This window comes from Palaemon carinicauda, chromosome 35 (genome assembly GCF_036898095.1).
Source record: "Palaemon carinicauda isolate YSFRI2023 chromosome 35, ASM3689809v2, whole genome shotgun sequence".
NCBI classification, from domain to species: domain Eukaryota; kingdom Metazoa; phylum Arthropoda; class Malacostraca; order Decapoda; family Palaemonidae; genus Palaemon; species Palaemon carinicauda.
Genome location: NC_090759.1, coordinates 77,296,729 through 77,315,701, shown reverse-complemented (window position 1 = coordinate 77,315,701; position 18,973 = coordinate 77,296,729). Strand labels below are relative to the sequence as shown.

General features: G+C 42.4%; 1 protein-coding gene across 1 annotated transcript in view; it reads left to right on the top strand.

Moving 5' to 3' along the window:
- LOC137627897 (zinc-regulated GTPase metalloprotein activator 1-like) overlaps nucleotides 1–18,973 on the top strand; it is a 159,716-nt gene that overhangs the window by 2,365 nt on the left and 138,378 nt on the right. The window contains exons 2-3 of the mRNA XM_068359339.1: nucleotides 862–1,101; nucleotides 15,002–15,098. Of these exons, the coding sequence (XP_068215440.1) occupies nucleotides 885–1,101; nucleotides 15,002–15,098 (314 nt within the window). The 5' untranslated portion in view covers nucleotides 862–884. The remainder of the gene's footprint in view (nucleotides 1–861; nucleotides 1,102–15,001; nucleotides 15,099–18,973) is intronic.

The following is an 18,973-nucleotide window of genomic DNA, read 5'->3' as shown; positions in this document are numbered from 1 at the left end:
CTAGTTATCGGGTGCATCTGCCTTTCTACATATTAGTGTTACAGATTAATCTAACCTTCATTTTTTTTATTGGAAATAATTGGTTTAAAAAATACAAGACTCATTTGAAGATCATGTACGAGGTGGGACTAAAGCAGGAAACTTTGCTTTCTTAGTTTGGAAACTTACTTCATATATAGCATAAGGATATATTTAGCCTAACTACACCCTCCTAACCTAACCTAGGGTGTAGGCCCTAGTGTTGGTCGTGATGGCCCAAAATTATAAATCCTAACCTAGGGTGCCAAGTACTTTCTTCGGCCCTCTCTGTTCAGTGCCATATTAACTCATGGCAAGGCCCCCTAGGCTCCGAGCTTTATGCTCTCCTTTCCTATGATTTATTATATTAATATTACAAATTAAGCAAATTATCCTTAGCTTTAATATGTAACACTAAAAGAATAAAAGAAATTTACATGGCCCCCTGGACGTCAGCTTTATGGATAATATTTCCCTTTGCCTTTAGTACCTCCTCCCATTCCCAATCCTAACCGACTCACACTGAAAATCTTTAATAAACCACCTTTATTCCTTTTCAGTATCTTATTCAGATTTAAAAGTTACAAATTTAGCACCATAAAGAGCTTAGGTGGTTATTAATTGGGATAAAATTGTAGTGTTTATTAGTTTGTTTACTCCTGAAATGTTTATATAATTTAATAGACGAATGAAGACACTGAATAATGGGAGCATCTAGAAAACTGGAACCGATTAGAATTCTTACTGTAAAGAGTAGAGAAACCTTTTAGTCTGCTCAACCATGCTAATGAAGAAGCCAGTAGAAAACTGTTGTTTTGATATTAATTATGTTTGATTTTTCAGTACTGTCTTTATCATCGTCAAAGATGTCAGAGGAAGAGGATATACCAATGTTAGTAGATCAACTGGAACATGTAAGGGATTCAGAAGTACCTGATCTAGTGTTAGTGGAAAGCGCTCAGCGTGTGCCAGTCACCATTCTGACTGGTTATCTGGGTGCTGGGAAGTCGACTCTCCTGAACTACATTCTTACGCAAGAGCATAACAAAAAAATAGCTGTTATATTGAACGAGTTTGGTGAAGGTAAGGATTTCAAGAATTGCAATCTATACGTTCTGTATTTGATATGTATACTTTTTACGACAAGTTTGGAATGTTTCAATACTGTGCATACTTAATAGGTGGTATCAGAGATCTTGTTTATGTTCAAAACTCTTAAAATTCTTCACGCTGAATATTATTACTGGAGCGTGGAGTACATTAGTAGATCATGATGTTCCCTTAATAATTTGCATGATACTATTTATCTTTTGATTTTATTTCTATTGCAACCCATAAGTTTCAAGTTGTTCCTGTCCGCATACAAGCTTTTGTCCATTAATAGAAATAATTTATGATTTCAGTAAAGCTGAAATCTTTGCTGTTAAAATTATAACTAGGTATCAGTAGTTAATGGCAGGTTGTGGAGAAGCTCCGCCTCCCTAGTGGATCACCGAGTGGCCACTTCAATTTCAGCCGCCAAAGCGTACTGACGTACTTTCAGCATCTTAACCCAAATGTGGCTGAATCAGTTTTCTTTACATTTTCCTTTCAGATCTGTGAAGTTTATGAGCGATTGAGAAACCAAAAGAAGACCTGCGGACCTGCTCTGGAGTTACCAATCGTAGCTGGTTAATCCCTATTCCTTGTGTCCATCTCACAAGGGGCATAATTGTTCACAAAGATCTCCTTGTGAGGAATGTACAAATGGCCACTCTCCAAGTAGCAGGTGTATAACAGGAAAAGAAAGAAGTCTAAGCGAGACTCCTCTTCTTCTGAGTCTTCCTCAAAGTCTAGGAAGTTGGCTAGATCTCATCTTCCTACCCATAGTGCTCTGCCCTCGATCCTTCCCCGTCGGCCTCCTCTTGGCTGTGCTAGGAAGGGTGAATCTTAATCTTAGTTCAAGTAAAGCTCGAAAGGGGGAAGTACTAACCGTTTCATCTAAAGATACTGGTGGATTTTCTTCTTAGAGTGAGTCCCTTAAATTCTTTCCAGATGTTGACCCTGGTAAGTCGCCCTGTGGACGTTATGACTATTGTAAGGTACTCCTTCCAAGCAAGGACTGATGTTGGCTCTTGCCAGCTCATGGAAAGAGGTGGCCACTCTATATGCATCTTTGAACAGCACTCTTGTGTATGAGGACCTTGATTACCCGGCATGACCATTCTCGGGAGTTGTCTGTCCCTCCGGACGTAAGAAGAAAGTCTTTGCCTCTGCCCAAAGTTCTAGGAACTTGTGGAAGAACTATGTTCTTGACTCGATCTTTCATCACCTGAATGGAAGAGATGTAAATTGGCATCTTATGACGAACATGAAGCTCCTGTTATACGAACTTACACTTCTGGGGATTCCTCAGATATGCGTGTTTACCAGCACCCCTGAGAATTTGCTTTAAGCGAACATTCACAAGAATGTTTGTGCCATGACCACGTGATCTCATTAGCGAATGACCTCAAGACTTCTTTCTCCCTTCTCGGAGAGGTCCTTAACACATTACCATACACAAGACTTTAAGCATGCTGTGTTTTGCCAGTACATACACTTGTGCCCAGTTGCTAAGAACACAACTAAGCTGGTATCGACAGGTAACAAAAGACGAAAGAGAACTAGGGTGCTCTCGTAGGGAGAATAGAGCGATTGATACGGTGAGCGTGTGATCATCGTAGCCAGGGTAGAACGATTGCACTAAATTCTCCTTAGATTCCTGAAAGGAAGCGTAAATATCGGATATTATTCCAGAACATAGATACCACGATTCAGAGACATAACCGTTACATAACAGGTGGAGCCTATCTAGCATCTCCTCAGAGCAAGATGCTTTTTGCAAGGCACTGTATCCCACTTGGAATGTAACCATTAAAACATGTGTCAGACAAGGATGTGACACTCAAGACTGTGCTCTTACTTGCTTTGGCTTTGTCTAAATGTGTTGGTGAATTACATGTCTTGTCTTATTTGGTTTCCCATTACGAGCATTGGAGGCAGATCTCTTTCTCCTCTGTACCAAAGTTTGTAGAAAACACTTAGAACCCTGCTATTTATGATTCAGATTTTGATTTTTTACTATCTCTTCCCTGAGGAAGGTGACTGACAATCCAGAGGATTTGCTTCTTTGCCTTGTGAGGGTGCTAAGATGCTACCTTCAAAGGACTCAACCAGCTAGACCAAGGTAACAAAACTTGTTCAATATCTTGGGAAAGCAAGAGAATATTTCCATAAAAAAACCCATCTCTTTCTGGCTTTGGGAGGTCATTAACAGAGTTCTATCTTCAGAACAAGGTGACCCAGAGGGACCAGCACAGGGATGAGATAAGGGGAGTGGGAGTAACTCTAACCTTTTCAAAGAACTTGGGAGATGTCAGGTTACCTCCACAGTCCATTACTTATGGGAATGTACTTATAAGTCAGTGGATGCCTTTTACCGTAGGACCTGTGGAATTTGCTCAACAGGTAGTGTAGTGAACCTAGTTTCCTCGCATGACAGGAAGCAAGGCATCTAAGATAGTGTTTGTGCCATCAGTCTTGGATGAGAGGGAGAATGTGTGGCCGGTCTGGCCTTCTTCCTCTTTACCTTCTCTTTCCGTGGGTTGCAGCACTTGCAAAGTTATGTCCCTGGAATGGATGTTATTGCAGGTAATCTTATGTTGTGAGCAAACTAACTGTTCATCCTTGTAATGAGGTGAAGGATGGATATTGATGTAAACCCAACAGTTTACTATTGTCTTCCATTATAGACATGGTATTCTGCAAGGATACAAGGTCTATGACTGCCTGTCATTAGACAGTGCCGAACCTATAGCCTAAAAAAGTTCCATAGAAAGGGGATTAGAGTTATCACTCTCATCCCAATTAGTCTGAGTACTTAGACATCCCGGGGTTTTAACCATCCTTTGTTCCATAAGTGACATACAAACCACGCTATTTAATAGGGGTTATTACTTTCGGCGTAGCTGAAATGACGAGCCATTAGAATTTTAACGAGGGTTTACTACCCCACCGCTAGTTAGCGGGGGGTAGGGAGGGTAGCTTGCTCCCCCCCCTCACACACATCTGTGCTTGAGCTCACTTTGCTCTCGGCTTGGGTGGTAGTCGGACATGTCCGCTCTCACCCTCGCCTCTCTGACAGCCATTAATGCCTTTTTGCTTTCTCTCCTACAGGTGTGTTTGTGAAGTTGGCCTCTGCTATCATGCGCAAGTGTCCTGGATTACCTGACCGCCCTTGTGGTACGTTTATGTGGGCGGTCAAGACGAACCCTCACACCCTTTGTCCTTATTGTAGGGGCCAACGGTGTGATAGAACTAATAAGTGTGGTGAGTGTAGGGAGTGGTCTACCTCCCAGTGGGAGAGGTTTTCTCGGCGACGGAAGAAGAAGTCCAGGCGGGATATTTCTCCTTCAAAGGTTTCTTTGAAAAGAGAAAATCCCAAGGACTCTTCTTCCGTTGCCCAAACCTCCTCCGAAGCTCCCGCTCGATCGGTTTCCTCTGGGAAACCGTCCCTCCGGGAAACCGTCCAGTGGTAGCGTAGTCCATGGTACTGTTTCCCGACCTCGGGGTTCGGGAGATGGCGTTGCCTCCCCTAGTGAGGCAGCTCCACCTCCTCCCCCGGGGGAGGAATTAAATACTAATGTGAGTACTAATGATTTATTCCAGCTTTGGTCTTCCTTGGGGCTTGAAGGTTCGCCCTCCAAGGAAGCCTTGTTTGACATGATCCGGTTGGGTGCCGCTGTCAAGCAATCGCCGACTTTGGCAGAGGTTGATCCTCTGTCTATCGTCGACATTGTGGTGGCAGAGGCTTCCGATGCGTTATCTTCGACCTCTGCAACTGCTCAACCTGCTGTAGCTGAAAGCTTAGTTTCTCCCTCTGCTCAACCTTCGAGGGAGGAACTAAGTCCAACAGTCTCCCGCGGGTGATTCTCCCCCTCGGGGGAGTTCACTCACAGAGACTCCTCTTCAGAGGACTGCTGACGGTCAGCTCGCTGACCCAACGGCCTCCAGAGGGCGCATACGGCGTAAAGGTCGCCTTCCTCTTCGCCGGAGAGGCCTTCCTTCACCTCACAAGGGTGTGAGGAGGCGCCTCTTCGGTTCAACGTCACCATTGCAGTCCGCCGCAGAGGAGTCTCGTCATCAACCTTCTGCGCGCTCTTGTTCTCCTGTGCGCCAGTTCTCGCCAGCGCTCGCCTGCGCACCCACGATTTTCCGATCTGAGCGCAGTAGGGAAGTTGAAGGCTTCCCCTACATGTCAGCGCTCGCCAACGCGCCGTCGATCTCCACCTGTGTGGCATCCCTCGCCAGCACGCATTCGCGCGCAGTCACTCACATGCGCCCACGCCCATCTCCCCTGCCTGATGTGTGCACACGTGTGCCTGCGCGCAAGAGATGTCTCTCTTGCTCGCGCACGCCCAACGGTATCATCGCCTGCGCGGGCTCTTCACCATGATCCTGCGCGCCCGCGCGCGCGAACATTCACCCTTGCGCGTGGAAGGGCGCAATCTACCTTCTGCGCACCCTCTGGTGTCTCCGGCACGTGCTCCTACGCGCCATCGCTCACCCACGCGCATGCGTACCAACATTCGCCCGCATGCGGGCGACAATAGTCTCCCGCGCGCGACCCCGGGTATTCCCCATCGCGCCAGCGCGATCGCCAATACCCTCCCACGCGCGAGGCTGCAGGACATCGTGCAGCAAGGTCACCAGGCTTCCTCAGTCGACTCTTTCTTGTAAAGAAGGCGTCTGGAGGCTGGAGACCAGTCATCGACCTCTCAGCTCTGAACAAGTTTGTCAAAAACTCCGTTCAGCATGGAGACCGCAGACACGGTCAGACTTGCTGTGAGACCGCAAGACTTCATGTGTACACTGGATCTGATGGACGCGTACTTCCAGATCCCAGTCCATCCGTCTTCAAGGAAGTACTTAAGATTCAGCCTAGACAACAAGGTTTACCAGTTCAAGGTGCTGTGTTTCGGTCTCTCCACAGCACCGCAGGTTTTCAACAGAGTGTTCACCCTAATATCTTCGTGGGCACACAGGATCGGCATTCGTCTCCTCCGTTATCTGGACGACTGGCTGATCCTAGCAGACTCGGAGTCATCCCTTCTTCAACACCGAGACAAACTTCTGGGACTTTGCCAGGATCTGGGGATCATGGTAAATCTCGAGAATTCCTCTCTGCTTCCCACTCAAAGACTGGTATACCTAGGCATGAGCATAGACACCAATCTCCACAAAGCCTTCTCATCAGACGACAGGATAGCAAGGCTAAGGAGGGTCGCAAGCCCTTTCCTCAGATGAGAAGAACTTCCAGCCCAATCGTGGTTACGTCTCCTCGGTCACCTCTCATCTTTGGCTCGTCTAGTTCCCACCGGTCGCCTCAAGATGAGATCCCTCCAGTGGCGACAATTCTTGGTGCAATCAAGGTTACAATTCCCCGGACGTCATGATCCCTATGTGACCTGCGGAACGGACAGACCTCCAGTGGTGGGTGACAGACGAGAACCTACGAAGAGGAGTGGATCTTCTCGTCCTCCCCCCGGATTTGATGCTGTTTTCGGACGCCTCAAAGAAAGGGTGGGGGCCCCACGTTCTGCACCACAGGACCTCAGGCCTGTGGTCAGAATCAGAAAAGTGCCTCTATATAAATCTTCTAGAGATGAAGGCTGTCTTCCTGGCTCTTCAACAGTTCCAACAATACCTGGCGGGTCACTCTGTGGTGGTGATAAGCGACAACACCACAGTAGTGGCTTACATCAACAAGCAAGGAGGTACCTTTCCGAAGCAGCTATCCCATCTCTCAGTAGAGATACTGAGATGGACTGAAGTCCACTCGATTCCACTATCGGCACATTTCATTCCAGGCAAGAGGAATGTGCTCGCCGACAATCTGAGCAGAGCGTCTCAGATAGTGAGTACCGAGTGGTCTTTGGATCATTTAGTAGCCAACAAAATCCTGACTTTGTGGGGTTCCCCGACTGTGGATCTGTTCGCGACAGCGTTGAACTTCAAGCTTCCGCTGTATTTCTCCCCAGTCCCGGATGTCAAGGCACTCTGGCAAGATGCCTTCCAACAACGGTGGGACAACATCGACGTGTACGCCTTTCCCCCGTTCTGTCTGATGAGGAGGGTGCTCAACAAGACCAGAATATCGGTCAATCTTTCAATGACCCTGATAGCTCCGCTATGGCATCACGCGGAATGGTTTCCGGACCTTCTGCAACTCCTAACGGAACTTCCGAGAGAACTCCCTCCGCGACACGAGCTACTCAGACAACCACATGCCAACATCTTCCACAAAGCCGTAGCTTCGCTACAACTTCACGCCTGGAGACTATCCAGCATCTCCTCGCTGAGAGAGGATTTTCGCAACAAGTTGCGATTAAGATGTCTGGACTTCTGCGAAAGTTATCCACATCTGTCTACTAGGCAAAGTGGAAAGTCTTCTGTGGTTGGTGTCGTGAAAGGGGTATCTCTCCACTCGATGCCACTATTCCAGCAATAGCGGATTTCCTCGTATATTTGCGGGAAGAAATGCACCTTTCAGTCTCGGCGGTGAAAGGCTATCGCTCAGCCTTAAGTGTAGCCTTCAGGCTCAAAGGAATGGACATTTCTTCCTCGCTGGAACTTTCCCTACTCATACGAAGTTATGAACTTGCCTGCCCTCAGTCGGAAGTGAGACCTCCTCCATGGAACGTGGTTCGAGTTCTCAGGTCTCTTAAGAGACCTCCCTATGAACCATTACGCCAGGCTTCAGATCGCCACCTGACTTGGAAGACAGTGTTCCTACTAGCTTTGGCCTCGGCCAAGCGAGTCAGTGAACTTCATGGTCTCTCATATGACATCGCCCATTCAAGGGGATGGGGGAAGGTAACGTTCAAATTCGTCCCCGAGTTTATTGCCAAGACTCAAAATCCGGGGGTTCCGGACCCTCGGTTCGACTCCTTCCAGATTTCGAGTCTTCGTTCTGTAACAGATGACTCAGACCATCTCCTACTGTGCCCAGTAAGGAGTCTGAGGCTATATCTCAAAAGAATGGCTGCAGTCCGTCCCCAGGTGCAGGCTTTGTTTGTGAACACTGGGAGGACTAAGAGGAGGGTCACCAAGAACACCATCTCTGCATGGATTCGTAGGGTAATTCATCTGTCCCTGAATCCAGACCCTCCTCCGTCACGTCGCCCTAGAGCACATGATTTCAGGGGTGTAGCTACATCCCTGGTATTCAAGAGAAATTTCTCAGTGACGCAGGTTCTTCAAGCTGGGGTGTGGAAGCGTCAGACGACCTTCACAGCCCCTTACCTGCAAGACGTGACCCATAGGAGGCACGATACGTTTGCTATTGGCCCTATGGTGGCTGCACAACTGCTGGTTTAAAACCTCAGGCTCCTTAGTGGACAAGTAGCAGAAGGTTGAGGGCATTGTTACCCGATCTTAGTCTGCATGAATGAAAAGGTTTGTCTGGCCCTTATTCTTTTCTTCATCTTCCCCTTTCTTGGGGAAAGCAGCATCCTGGGTTCTCTGCACAGCTGACTTCAAACCACTGCAGGTAAACCATGTTTCCTTGTGTTCTTAGTATTAAGCTAATATGGTCACGTCCCCATTCCCTGACGAGGTGGTATTGGGAGAGTCCTAGCCTAAAGTTTCCATCTAAAGGACTACAGGTCAACTTCCTAGGACGAGTCACACTTTATTATACCTTCACACACAGATTACATAGGCTGCAGTCCTTGCGTAGCAAGGTTCTAGCGAGGTGCAGGGACTCCTTATTGTTGAGTGCTGACACACTCAAATATTGAGTCCCCGGGCAAAGCCAAAAGCCAGTACTGGCCGGGACTTTCCACCCTTCCTAATGGGTGAGTTACCCCTATTAAATAGCGTGGTTTGTATGTCAGTTACGGAGCAAATGACAAATTCGTAGATAATTTGTATTTTTCCTAACTATACAAACCTTAGCTATTTAATCAAACTTGCCCGCCAGCCCTATCCCCCTTGAAGTCCTACCTCTAAGCAAAGTGAGCTCAAGCACAGGTGTGTGAGGGGGGGCTAGCAAGCAACCCTCCCTACCCCCCGCTAACTAGCGGTGGGGTAGTAGACCCACGTTAAAATTCTAATGGCTAGTCATTTCAGCTATGCCGAAAGTAATAACCCCTATTAAATAGCTAAGGTTTGTATAGTTAGGAAAAATACAAATTATCTACGAATTTGTCATGTTTGGTGATAGTGACTTCCTCCTATTTTAGGATAAGTCTCCTATTAAAGGAGAATGGTTTGTATTTGTGTTGGAACAAATCACAAGTTTGAAAAGTAATTTGTTTTTTGTAACTATACAAAGTTGAGTCCTTTAAGTTATAATTACCACCTTATCCATCCCATAAGCCTTAGGTGAAGGCCAAATTGCCACTCGGTGAGCCGGCAGTGGGACGTAGCTTCCCCACCTCCTACCAGCAGCTACCAACACCTTGTTGTAATTATAACAGCCTAGTTTTCCAGCTTTGCTGAAATTATACTCCTATTAAAGTACTCAGGGTTGTATAGTTAGGAAAAATACAAATGTACTTAAAATTTGTTTTGTCATTGAATCACATTATTTCCTAGACTCCTAGAGGAAAGTGTTCAAATGTCAAATACAGCCCTGTATTTTACATAAACCTAAAATCCCATTTAATGTATTCTTAAACGCTATGAAGTTTGAAAATTTTCTTTATTCAAATAATTGGATACTACATATTGAAAGGTTTGAACTTATTACACTTGTATATGTTCTTTTTATATTATTTTCTGAAGGCATTACTGTATACTTTTGGTAGACAAGTGATATCAGTATCAGTTTAGAATTTTAGTTTAAGATTGTAGATGAATGAGGTCTTGCCATTTGGCGCTCCTTAAGTGAAGAGGAAATATGAAACAGATTTCAGGGGTCTGGCTGGACACATGAATATTGGGCACAGGAGTACCCGGATCCCTTCAGGTTCTGGAAAAATTAAGCCAAGTTTCTCACACTGGTCTGAGTTACCATCTAATTTAAAGTACAGTAAACTATTAACAATACAGTGGTACATTGGGTAAAAATACAGTATTTGGGGCTAAAGTTTATATATTTGTATAAAGAAAGCTTTTACATATGTTTTGTCATAGTAATTTGGTTTTATTCTTGAAAGTTATCATTGAAATAATGACTCGTTCCATTGAGCACTGCTTCTCATATATTGTGTTCATAACTTGGCTGAGGTGTTGTCATTGTCTCTTGTAGCTCAATAACCATCATGCAGTGGTTGCTAGGTCATAGACTTACAATGAGTGCTTTGGGTCATGGATAATTACGTATTTATTTGGAGGGAACTGCAACCACTTGAAAGGAAGACAGATGGGTCAGGATCCATTCACCCTGGCTTTAATCATGGTGGATGGTCTCGTCTTCTGGTTACGGGCTTGGGACTGATTTATAACAGTGACTTCATTCTTATTAATGGTGTATTTAGTACTTGAAGAGATAAGTTGTGTTTTTTTTATCGGTAGTTAAGTGTTGAAAGGTTTGATGATTATATGGGGTCGGAGGGAATTTAAACTGACTACCTGACAGTTATCCTAAGTCTTAAGATTTTATTTCAAGAAAGCTAATCAAGTTATTACGAATTGATTAAAGCGGGAGCTTAAGTGTTTATATTAAGAATTGATTAAAGCATATGCTTAAGTTTTTATGTCAAAATCAGTTCAGGGTAGGTCTTATACCATTTGATGATGCTGTAACCCTACCTTTTAGTCACATAAATGTTGGGCCCTGAGATTTAAATGGATGATAGCCTTTTTCCTTCTCCTATCTCCCACCTTTGATTGACGGTTTAGTGGTGGGACTCGTTTGCAGTGGCGGACTGGGCTAACAGAAAGCAGTGGAATTTCAAAACTCACAAGTAACTTACAAATGAAACTCCAAGTACAATAGTAGAATTCTTATACAAAGGTACCCCATAGATCGAACTTGATTTGTTCGGGAAGGTCATTTTAACATTAATTCGTTCAAATGCCACATGAATTTTATCCATAAGAAATAAAGAAAAGGGGCTTAAACTGTTCTACACCAAAAAAATAACTAATTTTCAAACATTCATACAAAAAATTTGCAGTACTTACATGCATGAACTCATATTGAAACAAACCTTAGAAAGAAGCTCTATAGATAGATTATATAAAAGAAACTAACTTCACTCTGCCTGTAATAAGGTGTTATTCTTTGTAAGGGGAATTCCTTTCCATAATAAAGCTGGACAAGTTTCCTTTTCGGGTTCTCTCTCTTTTCTGCTGCTTCTTTAGAAGCACGGGAGATTTCACATTAACCCTTTTACCCCCAAAGGACGTACTGGTACGTTTCACAAAACTCACCCCTTTACCCCCATGGACGTACCGGTACGTCTTTGCAAAAAACTGCTATTTATATTTTTTTTTTTTGCATATTTTTGATAATTTTTTGAAAAACTTCAGGCATTTTCCAAGAGAATGAGACCAACCTGACCTCTCTATGACGAAAATTAAGGCTGTTAGAACAATTTAGAAAAAATATACTGCAAAATGTGCTTGAAAAAAAATAACCCCTGGGGGTTAAGGGTTGGAAAGTTCCAAATACCCTGGGAGTTAAAGGGTTATAAATTTACCAAAAAAATTTTTCCCTACATTTTAGGATGTGTTGAAAATAAAACCATTACATTATTCAAAATAACTATACTTTTCTATAATCCCATATTGATGCTATTCATCTCCTGCTTTTGGATCTCATTGTTTCACTTTGCTGTAATGCAGAAGACTAAGCTGCGAGTTACTGGTAAATGCCGTGGCCTCTTTGTATTTGGCTCACCTTATTCTTGGGAGATGAGAATGAGAACGTTATGGTAGTCTTGAGAAGAAATAGTCCCTTTCTACCATGCAAACTCATTTTTGAATCATGCTTATCACTCTTCATCGAGTCATGCAGGAGTGGATCTGTCATATTTGGATTCAGGGGAGGGTATGAAGGGATATGACATTCATTGTTAGAGAGAGGTGCCCTGACTGTAATACGGCAACACTTTTCGTCCAGAAAGCCATGTGAGAAGTCCATCACAGACCTGTATCGCATTGATAGCGTGTGATATCTTTAATCTGATAATGGTTAAGCTCTTCCTTTTTTTAATAAGTAGCACATGAATCTCAAGTAATTATTGGAATGCTTAACCCTTTTACCCCCAGGCTATTTGGAAATTTCCAACCCTTAACCCCCAGGGGGTTATTTTTTTCACAGCACATTTTGCAGTACAGTACTGTATATTTTTTTTTTAATTGCTCTAACAGCCTTAATTTCTGTCATAGAGAGGTCAGGTTGGTCTCATTCTCTTGGAAAATGCCTGAATTTTCTCAAAAAATTATCAAAAATATGAAAAAAATAATTTTTATAGCATTTTTTTGCAAGGACGTACCGGTACGTCCATGGGGGTAAAGGGATGGCTTTTGTGAAATGTACCAGTACGTCCTTTTGGGGTAAAAGGGTTAATTTTCATGTAATAATTGGCTTCTTTTAGTTAAGAAGCCGAGGTACCATTCCTCTGCTCTATCAGGAAATTTTTATTTAGGCTTCCAAAAAGCAGAGAGGGTGTTTTATTTCTGCTTCTTTGTCACAGCTTAACCCTTTTACCCCCAAAGGACGTACTGGTACGTTTCACAAAAGCCATCCCTTTACCCCCATGGACGTACCGGTACATCCTTGCAAAAAATGCTATAAAATTTTTTTTTCATATTTTTGATAATTTTTTTTAGAAAATTCAGGCATTTTCCAAGAGAATGAGACCAACCTGACCTCTCTATGACAAAAATTAAGGCTGTTGGAGCAATTTAAAAAAAATATACTGCAAAATGTGCTGGGAAAAAAATAACCCCCTGGGGGTTAAGGGTTGGAAATTTCCAAAGAGCCTGGGGGTAAAAGGGTTAAGGAAATACTTATGGTTTGCATGAAGATAGTCTGTCAGTTAAGTCCATTTATTTTGTATGTCATAATACACTCCTGTAGCTTATTAAACTTTTAGCTTTAGTTTTTTTATGGCCCAGTCTATTCAAATCCAATGTGAGATCTTTAGTCGACCAGTGTATACTGTAGTAGTAAATATTAAGGAACAACTCATTATTTTGAGGGATACTCCTTTCCCGAAGAAGTTTTTTCATTAATGATTATGGCAAGTGAGCACCTGATCTCTCCCATGATTTATATATACTCTTGGGTGAGAAGAGAGTAAACAGCTTTCAGGAGATCACTCTCTTGATTTTGTATTCTTAAACTAGTACAGTCATCACAAGAGACAACCAGTAGGAGGGTCCTCTGACAAACCATGCTCAAAATGTTAAGGACAAGGCATCAAATAATTTTCCGAGGGGTCCCTATGTAGCTTCAAATGTTATAGGACCTACTGTTCAGGGATATAAGTTCGAAGGTTTAAGGAGACTGGATGATGAAATTCAAGAAAAGGAAAAGTTGAGCTTGGAAGAAAAAATTGCCATACCTTGGGAGCTAAAGACAGGAGACAAGTTTCTCCAGATTTTCCAGGAGTTGGTTTTAGTTAAAGAATGTGAGGTATCAGTCAAGAAAAGTACCTTGAATTAATTACTGTATATTGTACAGTATTGAGATTACCAGCTCTGTGATTCCTCCTTTTAGATTCTTTGTTAATAAAATATACAGGGAACCACTTTTTCCTTGACCCACACAAGTGAATTACAGGGAATTGATGACAGAAACAAAAATGTCATAATCAGGACAATCAAACATTATAAGGATATACATCTATGTTTGAGCTTTGTTCATGGAACAACCCAGATGTTTATGTCTATAACATTAATTCTTCTTGGATTCATACTTAACAAAGTTATAGTGGTTTAAAAGTATAGTTCCAGTTCTAAATGCCCCTTCTTATCACACAAAAATGACTTCATTTGTGTTGGTTGTAAGTCATTGCAGCCTGGTGGTGATCTGGCTAGGTTACTTTTATATATACCATTTTTTTTTTTCAATAATTTTGATTGTATCATGTCTCCAAGTCAATTGAAGATTGAGGTAAAGCATTGATTTGTACGTTGAGAAATAAAGAGTTAGTGTTATTACAGTAAGATATGTTACTGTATTTTCCTTTTACAGGTACTATACGGTATTACTGTATGCTCACAAGTAGGGAATATGTGGCAAGAATTAAACATTTTGGCAATTTGTTGGCTTAGAATATAGTAAAATTGGCTTCGCAGGCCTTTTTTCTTTCCATATTTTATTTGTACTGATGTGTTCATGGAAGATTTGTGACTAATTTTTATCTATTTTCCCGTTTAAGTCTGGTTTGAATTCAAGTGTTCTCTAAAGAAAAAGCTAGTCAGATTTGTATTCTTTTTAATTACAAATTAATTTAAGGATTAAAATTTTTTGATGGATTCTCTTTTTCTCGTTACATTGGGTATTTTATAGAATTCTGATTACTTATTGTTTATCATTTTATAATGGTTGAAATTAAAGAACATTTACTCTAGGATGCAAAATTTTTTTTGGATTTGATGGATTTGAAAGTGGTTTGTCATATTGTAATTATGTTGGGGCCTTTTTTGTCGACACGTAATATGTTTGAACTTCGATGCAAGAGAACAGTTACTTAAGGGTGCCCCACTTTATTCCAGAAGGAATTAACACTTTGAATTTGATTAATCAAAATGTCATTGTTAAGGTCTTCATTTCAATTTGAAATAATGTAAAGCCTCACACAAACCCTTACCGTCCTTTGCTGTTACCTGTAATTAAAAGTCTGCTATAAATTTAACAAGTTACTCTGATGAAATGCCACTAATTTTTAAAAGCATTTTGTAGCGTGATCTAATTTGAATGGAGCTAATGTTCAAATATGATAATTCTTTTTGTAGCATTGAAAGTTTTTATGAGTTATTTACTATGTTTGCTTTTTAGGGAGTGCCATGGAAAAAAGTCTAAATATCGGACAAGGTGGTGATCTTTTTGAAGAATGGCTGGAGCTTCGAAATGGTTGCTTGTGCTGCTCTGTAAAGTAAGTTATCCAATTGGTTTTAGTAGAAATAGATAGTAATTCATAGTATCATTTAAAACCATTTCCTCATTGCCTTTATCAAACATTTTCCCTGTCATTTATGTATTTTTAGTACTGTACTCTCTACTAGCCATGTGTTTTGATTTAAATCCGATGTAAAGGTATAGTAAATGAAAGGTCTTTTAATTAAGCAAGTGTAGAAAGAATTGTGCTGAGTAAGTGTGTTCTGTCTGGAAATCTGTCTTAATAGGAGGAAGGGACAATTGTGTAGCATAGTTATAAGAGAGCTTTAATTCAGATAAGATGCCACAAAATCTATATTTTCCCATGGAATAGTTTGTGATGATAAAGTCTTTATATATAAACAGAAACATGAATTATTATGGAAAAGAAATACTTCTTCTTGGAATTATGATAATTAGGCATCTTAATTAGAGATTAAAAGGACACCTAAAATTATTTGCTAAATATGAAATTTTATATTTCCACATATTTTGCAGGTCATCGTGAAAGAAAATTCAGTCATTATTAAACATAAACCTTCGTCCCTTAATAGTAGTATGTTTCAATGAACCTGGATACGGCTGTTTAAACTTAATGAGGTGATGGTAGTTAGCTGGAGAGTGGTCCGTCCACCCAACAAGCCACTGAGCTCCCATCTTTTTTTCAGATGCTGGCTAGTACAGACGTACTATCGGCATTCTCATGTGGCTGTTTTATTCTTTTGCTTTTTGTTTTAGATAAATGAGTTGGCAGTTCTTGTGCAAGAGATTTTCAGAAGGAAGGAAGAATTTAGGATTTGCAGTTGTTATCTGATAACTTTAGTTTTGTTACAGCTCTGTGCAAACCTGCTGGTATCCACATTTTTTACCTGTTAGACAGCATTCCTGTTTACTGTTTATTCCCTCTTCAATGTAACGACATTGGCAACTTAATCTTAAGGAGGTTGGCAATCCTTAAATATTGCTGTGCTCCACTGGAGGAAGAAAGTTTTGCTGTCACGGAGTGTGAATTGGAAGGGAGCCACCCTTCCTCTTACCTTCAGTCTCTTCCCAACCCCAGACAGATGCTGAGGATATTACACCTGGTTTTGCTGTCTTCCCATAGAGTTCCTTTGGTTTCTTCCCCCATAAGAGTACCATCATTGGCCTGTATGGCCCAGTAAAAGGTGTACTTCAAGTTCTTCCTTCTTCTTTGCCTCGTCTTTGTGATAGAGCCCTTGTTGATACTTCTAGAGGAGAACAAATTTTTAAGACATCATTGAGGATATCCGGGACGACTGATCGTTAGGGGTCCCTTATGCGTGACTCCTACTGTTTCTCTCCACGTGAGAGACAGTTTGGTACCAGGCACCTCACATCTTGAGTAAGCGCTAAAAGTTGTCACATAGCGGAAAAGAATGTCGGTGCACTTAACTCTGGAGAGGTGTGTGTAATTGGTATAGGTGTTTACACATCTTTTTCATGTGCTTAGTCTTCAAGGGGGAAGAAGCATTGTTACACTCTACTCACGTATGTAGCTGAGCACATGTACTGTTGGCTGGGATGAAGGGGGCTGCCCTTCTGCCCCTTTCCTGGACAATCTCTCTTTCGTTTGGGAGAGGGAGGGAATTGGTGCGTGCAAAGAGATGTCTCTTAATGGGAAGAAATCCTACTTTTAATACAATTTGTATTTTTCCAAGCCATACAAACCTGAGTCATTTATATGAGTTTAGGTAGACTTAGAAGTAAACCGATATAAATTACTCGGAAGTTTGTATCCGCATAGGAATAAATAGGTACTCGCCATTTCTGAACGTTTGTTTGGTCTCATACCGAATGCAGTGCCTTTAACCAAGTATTGCTACTGCATCCAAAAAAGAAGACGTCCAAGATGGTTAATCAACGTAGCTGTGTTTCTCCAATGAATTCTTCCTGCAAATGTACCAGGAGGAGCAGTATGTACTAAGATCATACCCTGCATCGAGCAGTATGTGATAGAAGTGCACAGACACCTGTCACCAGCACTCCCCTTCGATCAGGACAAAGGGCATGGCTCTCTTTCCCATACTTCTTCCAACAAGATTATGGTGAACTAACCATCATACGAGCAGCATGCGTATGTAAACCAAACGTCTAGACACAAGTCAATGAGACAACTCTCCATACGCAATGCATCCATACACATTGCCCTACCACGCTCCATGTACAAAGGTTCCACCCACAGCACGGTTCCACATGTAAAAGGATATCACACTCAAGGATTCCACTTGCACAGTCTCCACGCTCCTATTCTCAACACACACCGGCTCTACGCTTACTCACTCCACACGCAAGTTCTCATCACTTAGACTCAGAACATACTGCCTTTCTGTGAATATGTAAGTTTTCACGTGTACTTGAAATATCCATGCATGTACATGAGGTCCATGCACTTGGTCTCCATGATCAACGAGCATAAGTGTGATGACATCTATAGACCATCTGTCTTCCACTAACTGACCTTCCACACATCTGGGATCCACACTTTAGTTTTCCTCGATCTACGAACACAAGTGGGGTAGCATAGACAAGGAATGTGATGATGTTGGTGGACCATCTCATCATAGACTTCTTCCTTACTGTTTTCCTGCTGAGTGAACCCTCCACATACCTGGGATCCACTCGCACTCAGAGTGGGCTCGCACCTGGGATCAAAGAGCTCATTGATATCCATACCATCGTGCATCTTCGCGATAGGACTCCATACTCTCAGGCTCTTCGCGCTTACACTTAAAAGATCGTAACATTCGAGTCACAGAGTACTTATCACCTGCTTCTTTTCAGTGTTCTTCGCTGACGTATCAAGATCTACCTACACTCAGAAACCGGTCTATAGCATAAGATCCCCTCACACCCTGAGACCAGACAACAACATGGGACCTTCCCACTCGTCCTCATGTTTGAGTTGAAGCAGGTGACTTCACTAAACTTTGAACACTCTTATGATCATTTATATTGCACATTGCTTATGTGCTATCATTCCCTGCAGGAAGAAGTTTCAGTACTTCCTACTACTTCTGGTACAAGCATGCTCACAGGCGGTGGGGATAAAGGGCACTGCCCTTTCCACTATCCTTGACAACCAACAGAGGAACCAAAGCATATGTGTTTGGCTTCCCCTATCATATCACCTATTCCTTTATCTTCTTCCTTGACAGTTGCCAAGCATTTGGATGTGACTGAAGCACAGGGACAACTGATCAGGTCAAGTCTGACAAGATATTGACCAAGTCTTCTGTATCTTTTCGTAGTAGAAGCAGTGCTCAAGCACTGCTGTTGCTGGGACATTCCTAGGAATGTTTTGGAGGTGCCAAAGCCTTGAAGAAAGTCAGGAGAACCACTGATATGTACCGAGTACGTGTCCACTTGAGAAGGCAATCCTGGTACATGCTTGCTTGGTACGCGAGGCGGGAGAGATTACTTTTTTGGGAACAGTACCTTCTCCTGACGGTGCTGGTCAGGACGTTGGTAGCCACTCTTCTTTCTCTTGCCCCATGGCACTTCACTATCTCTAACGCTTTAAAGAACGTCAAAAGATTCACCAGGACATACTGGGCACGTATCCACTATTGAAAATGATCCTAGTATGCACTCACCTCATACGAGAGGCAAGAGGTTTCGTATCAGACGTTTCCTTCCCAAAGCATACGTTTTGGTACGAGATGCAAGTGTGTACATGCCTGCTATTGCAGCTCAGTCTTTTACAAGACTGAACATGCTCACTTTTGAGCAGGATGATAGGTTCTGCCATCCTCCCATTCTCTTTTTGGAGAGTTCCAGAGATGACAACCCAGCAGAAGGAGCGTGGTGGAGTGTACTATCAACGAGTGGTGCATATGTAATATTAGCAGACCA